This window comes from Syngnathus typhle, linkage group LG6, assembly GCF_033458585.1.
Source record: "Syngnathus typhle isolate RoL2023-S1 ecotype Sweden linkage group LG6, RoL_Styp_1.0, whole genome shotgun sequence".
NCBI classification, from domain to species: Eukaryota; Metazoa; Chordata; class Actinopteri; order Syngnathiformes; family Syngnathidae; genus Syngnathus; species Syngnathus typhle.
This window is the reverse complement of record NC_083743.1, coordinates 96,705-107,316: the sequence shown is the minus strand read 5'-3', so window position 1 is coordinate 107,316 and position 10,612 is coordinate 96,705. Positions and strand designations below refer to the sequence as shown.

At 39.3% G+C, this 10,612-nt stretch overlaps 1 protein-coding gene across 2 annotated transcripts; it reads left to right on the top strand.

The window, feature by feature from the left end:
- The first annotated feature begins 2,551 nt into the window (after positions 1-2,551).
- Positions 2,552-9,334, top strand: LOC133156127 (high affinity cGMP-specific 3',5'-cyclic phosphodiesterase 9A-like). 2 transcript variants are annotated; one of them, XM_061281911.1, is made up of 14 exons: positions 2,552-2,691; positions 2,757-2,844; positions 2,921-2,999; positions 3,064-3,138; positions 3,210-3,296; positions 3,369-3,473; positions 3,554-3,636; positions 3,763-3,919; positions 4,005-4,118; positions 4,372-4,476; positions 4,618-4,746; positions 4,818-4,913; positions 6,420-6,466; positions 7,002-9,334. In XM_061281911.1, the coding sequence occupies exons 1-14, from the start codon at positions 2,670-2,672 to the stop codon at positions 7,141-7,143; spliced, it is 1,329 nt and encodes a 442-aa protein (XP_061137895.1). In that variant the 5' UTR covers positions 2,552-2,669; the 3' UTR covers positions 7,144-9,334. The 2 variants fall into 2 exon arrangements, with proteins under 2 accessions (XP_061137895.1, XP_061137893.1); XM_061281909.1 differs by having other exon boundaries at positions 4,552-4,746.
- Positions 9,335-10,612: the final 1,278 nt, after the last annotated feature.

The window sequence follows — 10,612 nt, the reverse complement described above, 5'->3', positions numbered from 1 at the left end:
CCTCCGCCGGCTCCGGTTTTTGAACACTCAGGCGAAAGTGAGCCGGCTGCAACGTCGTCACCCCGGGGACGTTACCGTCGCTCTCCTCTGGGGAAGCCGCGCATCTTGTGTTGTGAGTATTGTTGGCACCTTTCGCTAATTTGACCCGTTTGTGATTTGCGTTTCATCAACTTGTATTCATAATTAAATATGCTGACTTGGTATCTCTTACTCTATTTTTTTTATTCATGTTTTTCTTTTCTCCTATTTTGTTTGTGTGATAGGACACGTTCCCGTGGTCGCCTCCTCAACTTTGCCCATCAGTGCCAGTCCGGGTCAGCATCGCTACGGGCGTGTAAGAGGAGAGGGAGGTCAAACATGGGCTCCAGCTCCTCCTCCTATGCCCCCAAAGCCATTTATTTGGATGTGGATGGGAAAGTACAAAAAGTGAGTATGCAAAGAAATATATATATATTTAAATCGGCAGTTTTTGTGTGGTACTCTTTTGAATTGTCTGCAATTAATTACAAATGAATTTTTATCGTGTGTAGTACATGTTTTTCTTTTAAAGTTGACTCAGTCTTTAACTTTTGTGTAAACGTTAAATTTATCAGCATTCTATTCAACGTGAAGTTTTTCCTGATATTTAAGTAGAGTATTCATGTTCCAAATGTTTAGTTTTTGAGTAGCTTACAATAATATCAAATACACTTTGGAGGAATCAAACCACTGCCTTGTTTTCGATAAACAATTGTGCCAACTATGTTACTGTATTTTAATGTTGGTCATAATGCTGGTATTTGTTTTTTTCCGGGGTGGAATTTAGTGTCAAAAGTTCAAGAAGTGTCAAAATAGTGAAAAATGTACATTATTGTAAAACAACAATTAAAAATAATGAAGTTGAATATGCTTTCATGTCGCAAAACAAAGGCGCCTTATCAAACGAATGATGCTAATTCAATTTAAAGCACCTTCTAAGTATTCCCAGTTGACTCACCCCGCCCGAGTCAGATCTAAAATTAACCTGCCACAGAGCGCACTTTGCCTTCTAGGTGTTTCTGACAGCGATAATTCAAACACCTCGCGGCCATAAATTCTGATGACTGTGATTCAATTCGCAAACGTAGCCACATAAGAATTCTTGCTCCCATAATTCTTTGCAATGGCGATAAAAAATGCCATCATTTTCTTATTATTATGACCACGCTGCCATCTTACAAGCACTGCTCCACCAGAAACTAAAAATGGCTGTCTGCATTTAGACATCATTATGCATCATTGCAAGCGCACATAGGCAAAGAGTTTAAATGCAACACTTGCCGGTCCGCTGAGTGTTTCAAGTAGAGAGCTGCTGATGACACATGTCTGCTCAAGGGCCCGAACCCACGATTCAATTTGTCTGCTACACCTGCTCCTTTTCAAGGTCACTGCAAGATCATCATCACTTGTCGTCTTTCTTCTACATGCATGACCATTTTTATTAATATTCGTGATATTGTTATGCTTTGAGCTGCAGAGCGATACATGATCACCGCCTCGCCCTGCACTGCAACACCGAGGCAAACAAAATAAGATCAATCAAAGCGCAATGTATTTGTTTAAGTTCGCTCTTTGTTATTTTTGGTTTGCATTAAATGTCAGGCAAGAATATAATTGTGTGTTCTTCCTAGGTGGTGTTTAGTAGGCACTGCAGTCCATGTGACATTAGGGAGCTTTTGTGTACCTCTTCTAACATCGCCAGGTTGGTACCACCTACTTGGTTCATTTGCAATTTTTTTTCCAGTGACAATTATGATTTCAGTGTAGTAATCTTTTTTTTTCTGACTAAATTTTCAGTGAATGAGTTTTCTACAAACACTCTGGGTGCTATGACAGGCTATGTAGTCCATCACGTGACTAATTTACGCTAACAATTTGGAAGTTAATTTCCTGTTGGATTTTTATTTTATATATATAGTTCACTTGCACTTTAAATCCATACCACAAGGGGGCAGTGCGTGACTAATAATAATAACGCAATATTCTAATAATTGATAATTGTACTTGCCATGTGCTTCCTGAAGGAACACTGCAATCATGATTGTGGATGCAGAAGGTGCCTTGGTCTCGATCGATCCCACCATGCCGACCAACTCACCCAAGTATGCACAATATGATATTGGCACACTTTAAAGTGATGACATAAAAAGTCCATGCATCCCCTTGCATGTATTTTATTTTGGATTTGTCTGCTTAGCTATAACACATCTTCTATGGAGATTAAATGCAAATTGCTACTTATAACTATCTGCTTTGTGTACAGCTCATTGTATAAAGTTGTCCCCCTGACTACTGGTCAACTCGGGGGTAAGTAAGCAACATTGTGCGTCAACACCAACAGCGAAACCTGCAAGGTGACGACTGTGACGTCATTGTGTGTACAGAGAAAGAGGACATGTTTCAGAATGTGCTGTCCCAGGTGGCAGAACAGTTCAGCAGGTAATAAGGCTGTACCGTACACACGTAAATAAATGACAAGCGCTGCCTTTAAAGCCGCTTGCGCAATCTTGTTGAAGATTAGCTCAGTCACACGCCAAAACAAAGTATTGTGTGTGTGTTGTTCCCCTGTGCCGTTTATTTATGCAATATGGTTTCCTCGCAGAGCATTTCGTATCAATGAGCTGAAGACGGAGGTCACCAATAGGCTTGCCATGCTGGAGAAGAGAGTGGAACGTAAGTGGTGGATTTGAAGGAATCCAAATCTTGTCAACATTATGAACACTTTGCTTCTTCTTCAGTGGAGGGCTTGAAGGTGGTGGAGATTGAGAAGTGTAAAAATGATCTGAGGAAGCTTCGGGATGAGATGACATCCAGGAGTGGCGGCAGGTTTGACATGATTTTTGACAATTCCAAATGGTGTATTTAAAATAACATACTGTGTATGCTTTCTTTATTTCTTCAGGATAAACTGCCCGTGTAAATACAATTTCGACGACGGGAAGAAGGTCACTCCGAGACGAGATGTTCCCAATTATCCAAAGGTGTGTTTGGTGGGGACACTATAGAAGTATTACAGCTGTTTCTTATACATTTTGTTCTCCACAGTATACACTGTCTCAGGAGACTGTCGAGGCACTGAAGAAGCCAACGTTTGACGTCTGGCACTGGGAGCACAACGAGGTGTATATGCAAATCCAATTCATCTTAATTCATTTATTATTTTATCTCTATGTATTCCTTTATGGTTTCAGATGCTGAGCTGTTTGGAGTATATGTACCATGACTTGGGTCTCGTGAAAGAATTCAACATGAACCCAATCACACTCAAACGCTGGCTGGTAAACAAAATATATGAAGACAAAAAAATGCCTTAAAATATCAAAAATGAAATATAATATAATTTTTTGCAGTTGGCCATCCAGGAGAACTACCGCAACAACCCCTTCCACAACTTCCGTCATTGCTTCTGCGTGAGTCAGATGATGTACGGCATGATCCACCTCTGCAACCTGCAGGTGAGGCTTCCCATTTTTTCAGGATCTCTTTGGGCCTTTCCCGATTATATAAAGTCTCACTTGTTTGTTTTTTTCTGCAGGAGAAGCTGACTCTCACTGATATGGGCATTCTAATGACAGCTGCGGTGTGTCACGACCTGGACCACCCTGGATACAACAACACGTAAGATCTGTTATTCACCACAAGGAGTTTCCGTGAGAAAAAAACAACACCAATATTGTCAGCGTGTTGAAAAAATAATAATTATTAGCTTTTTCATAGCATCCACCAATGTCGCACACCTATCAGGTATCAAATCAACGCTCGTACGGAGCTAGCGGTGCGCTACAACGACATCTCACCGCTGGAGAATCATCACTGCGCGGTGGCTTTCCAAATTCTTTCCCTTCCCGAGTGCAACATCTTTGCAAATGTGGATCCCGAAGCATTTAAACAGATTCGACAGGTGAGCGGACTTAGCGGTGTCCTCACCAATGCCAACTATGCGGTTTTCAAGCTGACTTCTGCTGACTTTGCTTTTTTGTCTACAGGCTATAATCACCCTCATCCTGGCCACTGACATGGCCAGACATGGCGAGATACTGGACTCATTCAAGCAGAAAGTGGACAGCTTTGACTTTACCAATGAGGAGCATGTGACATGTGTATGTACATTCAGTTTTGGGCTACATTTTTTGCAACACAGTGCAATTGTGCAAATATCATTTATTTGTCATCATTTAATCTTCTCTATATATAATTGTGACTGTAAAAAAATCTGGCTGATAGCGACTAAAATAACCAGATGGTTTGCCTTTACGTTCAGTGGACGTAAGATTTCGACGTCGAAGGTTGAGGCCTGCCATCTAGTGGTGACTGGTGTTAGTACAACAAAAATGCCCTTTTTTGTATTTTCAGCTCAAGATGGTATTGATCAAATGCTGTGACATCTCCAATGAAGTGCGGCCGACCGAGGTGGCCGAACCGTGGGTGGACTGTCTTTTGGAGGAGTACTTCATGCAGGTGAGAATTTAACCAACTATTTTTTTTTAATCTCAAAAAAATATTCAAAAGTTTTCAAGATTCAACTGTACATAGGGAGTCATTGCACAAGGCCAAACACACAAAAGTGATTCTGATGTGATCAACATCTGCGTCTCCCAGAGTGACCGGGAGAAGTCGGAGGGCCTCCCGGTGGCCCCCTTCATGGACAGAGACAAAGTCACCAAGCCCACCGCTCAAATCGGCTTCATCAAGTTTGTGCTCATCCCAATGTTTGAAACAGTCATGAAGGTCGGCTCACCTGCGCTTTGCCACCAGTGTGAATAGTTTGACAAGTCGCTAACTGGTGTTTTGTCAAACAGCTTTTCCCTCAAATTGAGGAGATCATGGTTCAACCCCTGAGGGACTCCCGGGACCACTACGAGGAGCTGAAACAAATTGACGATGCCATGACAGAGGTAAAACCTATTTTATCTATCGTGTATGTGGTTGAGTCGGTGTCTCAAATATGAGCCGTTTTGAACAAAACCATGAACATCATCCAGATCCAGACACCTCTAAATTTCATGTCAAATTTTAATATGGACATTTGCACAAAAGTGATTTCATCGGGTAACATCTATTCCAACGGCTTTCAAAGTGTGGGCAACTTAAAACAAATGAAACAGAAAATGAGAGAATTACGCATTTGTAAATCACCACTTAGCTTAATGCTAACACAGGGCAAATTGTCATAGATGAGCTAGTGAATAGCATTGACATTGCGGTATGTAACCTTTGTACCCCCTACGATGGAAGTTTACCTGGAAGTCTGACATACTTTAAATCAGGCACCTTGTTAGGCTACTAAGTGGTCCTTGTGTGAGTTCATTCCTGGCAGTTATTGTTTTCTTTTCACTGAGTTGGTAATGAAAATATCAAACGGAAATATCTCAGCCAGTACGATTGCTGACGTTCCCTTTTCATGTTCAGTGTTGTATTTTATGTAATTTACATCAGGCACCATGTTGGGAAGCTAAGGGGTCCTCATAAAGACACAAACTCATTGTACCATCTCCTCTAGCTTGGATGAAAATGGTGTCTGAGCTTTAAGCAAGAGATATTTGAACGCAAATTTCCCACACTTTGAAACGTCAAGTCAACAGTTGCAATTTTACGCATTCAAAACATTTCATGTCGACGGCACCAACTCTCCTAAAGTCTCGTCCGTATGAGGTGCACACGGTCACACATGCATGCATGCGCACCGCCCCCATCCAAAGCCACTTGCTAACATAAAGGTATGTCTTTTGTTCAATGAGGCGCAGAAGAAAAAAACTGAAAATATGTCATTAGGCGGGAAGAAGAAGTAAGCTCTGCAGTGAGTGAGTGCAGTGGTATCTGTGTAAGTAAGAAGTGACGCCTTGGTTGTGTGCTAGTGTTTAGTGTCATGAGTGTGTGACTGTCTCTGCCTCTATCGACCGCTCTCGGTACTGCGGGAACATGCAAACACTTTCATCACATTCAATTGCAATCATAATTCAGGTTACCCCAAAAATAGAAGCCATGAGTAAGAAAAAGGGCTTGAAAGGAAATTCACTCCAAACTGTAGCAGTGATGAAATTGTCATGGCTCCTTTTTTCCCCCCTCTCAATCTCCTTGTTGAACTTTTCCCACCATTTCTGCTAATAAGCCAAAGTGACCGATTTACATAATCACAGTAGAAGAGTTGGAAATCAAATAGAACAAAGATTAGAAATTGTCGCTATTGGTTGACACTGTCAGAATGGTATTTTTTTCGGCATTTCACAGAAGCATATTGTAAATACGATTAATAACTATTTACAATGTACTACAAGGTGAACACACATTTCAACTAGTATCAGTATTCTAGAATACAAAATGTTATAGATATCATGCAATGATTAAAAACTTCCAATCGGATACACGTAATGGACTTCCCTGTCTTGGATGTGCGAGATCAGGTGTCAGCCGTCCCCGACTCTCACCATCACACCAAAATTGCAATCAGGTAAGAATAAAGAATAAAATATGTTTTATGCTATTAATGAGCTGGCTAACAAGTTCAATTAGTGCTAATAAATGCATAAGGACAAGCGCGATAGAAAATGGAGGCAATCAAATTATTACCGTAATTTTCGGACTATAAATCGCACCGGAGTATAAGTCGCACTAGCCATAAAATGCCCAAAAAAGGGGAAAAAAAGACATATATATGTATATAAGTCGCCCCTGGGTATAAGTCGCCCCCCCCCCAACTATGAAAAAAAAACGCGATTTATAGTCCGAAAATTACGGTACTTTTATTACCATTTTTAGGAGGATTTTAGAAACACCTCTCACTAGGTAGTTTGTAAATAATTGTAAATATTTTTTAATTAATGCCTTTCTGACAGTGTCAATGATTTTTTTTTTTTATGCCACCACTTGATTAGATATTCACTGACATCATTAATTTTTCACGCATGAAAGTTCTGCTTGCAGGTTTTAGGTGATATTGAATTTTTTTTTTTTTAACACTAATTTGGAGTGTCCTTCCTTGGCAGGGGTCCTCTTTTGTGTTCAAATTCAGTAAAGACTTTAAGAAGAGCGAGTCTGGTTGAAGACGTTGCGTTTCTGCGTTCTGGCCATCAACAAACGTCGCGGCGGGAGACAACAAAGAGACGACACAGCAACATACTCAACTAAAGTTAGGCACAGAGGGAGCATCCAATCTTGAACTTTGACTTAGACTTTTTTGCACTGCGTGTAACAGAGAGGCACCCCCGTGTGACCTTTGTCTGTTTCTTTGTGGAGTTAACGTTGGCTAACTCTGTTTGTTTGTGTTTGTTGACAGCAGTCCAAACACTCCGAAGAACAGATTTTCTAAAACCACATAAACAGAAAAAACGATTTTGATGATTGCCAAGAACTCATATTTTAGTTGTTTTCATTGTTCTACTCATTCTACATTTCTCCACTGATTTTAACCATTGCCCTCATTTAAAATGTTATATGTTTGTTCAAGGCCATCGTGGGAAGTCCCATTTGTCAAATTCCAAAATTTTCAAAATTCAATCCCCAACAGATGTCATGTTATTCCCTCTTTCTTCCACATTTTAACCAATTCAAACCATTCCAATCCATTCTTCAACTCATTTACGGTAAATTTTGTTACTCCCCTTCTCATCTGGATTATCCGTGAAACTATTCCCATTGCCCAAATAAGAATTTAAAATCCCACATTGAGAAATTAAATATCATTTCCTCCTTTCTTAACAAATTCAGACAGTCCCAAAATATTATACACACCTCTGGAACTATTTGCATTACCAAAAATTCCCCAATGTTTTAGATCTTAGAAAAAAATAATCCCAGATTAACACATATTCTCAATCCAGTCTCATCATTTCAGCATTCACATTCAATAAATTGGCTTTTCCATTCACAATAAATATGTAATTTACATAAAAACACTTGTGTTTACAAATACAAAAAACTGCATGATAAAAAAAAGTACGAGGAACCGAGTGTGCCATTTTAACAACCTAAAATATATTAGGCTTGATTACCAAGAACCCCCGATTTTTGGAACTGGGTAATGTGATCACCCAAAACTTTTTAGTCGACAGTGACTTTTCCATTTCAAATGAAGTTTTAAAAAAACAATAAAAATAACAGCACAAATGATCTTAACTTCAAATTTGTGGCAAGGTCATTCATTAGATAACTCATCATAAAAACTTTCAATTGATAACAAAAATATATTCCCTAGCATTAGCAATGAGTGCGTTGATGTGATATTGTCCCCCTCCCACACTTGTTTCATTATTGCTGAGGTCAAAGTACAGAAGCCATAACAGATACCAACATAACAAGGGTATTCAAATATATTTGTTTGTATTACTGTACTTCTAATTGTACAGAAATAAACAGTATACCATTATGTCCGGAAGTATTTGGACAATGACAGCATTTTTATGATGTTTATTTTATACACCACAATGGATTTAAAATCAAATAAAAAAATCAACGTGTATGTGCTAAGCTAATTTTTAGTTCCTCCGTGTCATTGAACACAAGACGCTTGAGTTGCTGTAAATGAAAATATCTTGAACTTCAAACTCTACAACTGTGAAATAGAAATATCAAGCGTTCTAAATGAAACCCAAACATGTTGACGTATAAAGGCAAAGTATTTTCCATCCATCCACTATCCGAACACACAACAAAATCTGTCATTATCAAAATACGTCTCTTCCCTGTTCTTGAATGTGATTGCAATCAAACATATCTTCAAAGCAATAAAAAAGGCAAATTTAGTGGCACTTCAGAACTGAATACTTCATCACTAGGCTGTTTCAGTTGAGCTGACATGAATTGTTGCAATTCTAACCAAAGTACATTTTATCATCAGATTTCACACACTAAATGGAGCTCGTGATATGGCTGCAAGGGTGCCATTTATCATCTGTCGCTCTCTCTCTCTCTCTCTCTCTCTCTCTCTCTCTCTCTCTCTCTCTCTCTCTCTCTCTCTCTCTCTCTCTCTCTCTCTCTCTCTCTCTCACCTGGCGTGGCATACAAAACACAAAATAACTCACCAAAGAACACTTACTGTATCGTAGATGCATTTCTGATCAATTTCACTTTGGTATGTAGCTTTATTTGATTGGTCTCACACACACTAGTATAATTGTTCCCACTTCTGCAATCTCGCATATGATCTCAAAGCAATAAAAGAACATCAGCCCTCCAGCACATGATTGCATTTGAGATGAAATAAAATGTGTCTTTTATTTGTGCATGTGCCCTTTTTGTTTGCCGGCTTCAGGAATGTTCTCATTCAATTTAACACACCAAGCATGGCCAGTGATTGAAACAATGTCATAAATAAAAGAGATGGGGCAACACTTTTATATTTTTGAGTCGTTCTTTGTTTAGAATACCGTTTTTTTCTATGTATAATGCGCCCCCATGTATAATACGCACCCTAAAAATGGCATGTTGATGCTGGAAAAAAGCCTGTACCCATGTATAATACGCACCCAAATTTTGACTCCTACTTAAGTCCGTGAACGTAAAATTATTTCAGAAAAAAGATCATCTTTGGGAACAACCGGATGTTATTCTGCCGTTATTGTGCCTCAGTAATCCTGTACAGCCATTTTTATTGGTTAAGTACATAAAATCTGAGACACATGGATTTGAATGATTACAGAGAATATTTCATGCTATCTTATTTTATTGTCTTTATTCGTTGCTCATTACGTTGCTACTTCCAATTTTCTAGATATATACAGAGTGTGTAAACTGCAAGATTCCCCGCCATGTCTATGTAAACACACAAAATTCCCCATTTATCCAGTGCCAAGCCACAGATTAGAGCGGAACATCAGGCAGACGAATGAGTCACTCGCACGAGCTCGTCTTCTCTGCTGAGCCGACAAACAGCCCGGCTGGGATGGTCTCATGTGACCCCTACGCGTATGCAGACAATGAGGTGGATAAATCGTCACTCCTGACATTCTCCGAAATTATCAGCTTTCCCATCATCCAACCAGGAATTAGCATGCTAACATAAAGATGGAGCACAAACTAAAGCAAAACTTTTCCAATTTTGTTTTGCAGTTTGAGTCATGTACACAGATTTTGTGAACTCTTCCTACAGATTTATTTATGTTATTAATTGCGGAAACAAAAAAACATAAAGTGGGCCAGCTAACATACAGATAAGGTAGAAAAATAAACGAAACAAGAAGTTTTTCCCCTTTGGTTAAATAATTAAAAACAAATTCAGTATGGGTCAAAATGGAGCAGTCTCTCCTCCCCTTGCTAGAATAAACACTGGTACATTCCAGTCATATAAGCAGAAATTGGCTTGCTAACGTAAACGAACAAAAAATGACATGCTACATTTCCCCCTATTTTTGCAAGACGTATTTATTTTTTATGGTGTTTAAACAACGCAACAACAAAGTCACATGGTGTTTTTCTACAAGACTAACAATCTCCATTCTTGTTTGTGCAGACGAGCCTTCCACAATCAAAGTAAATAAGCACATCCAAGTAAGTCAAACGTTGTTTGAAGCGCAAGACCTTTTATTGGAGACGTTCAAGACCTCCCACACTCAGCCATAGGTCGCAAGACACCTGAGCAATTAGATCATAAAAAGGAGTC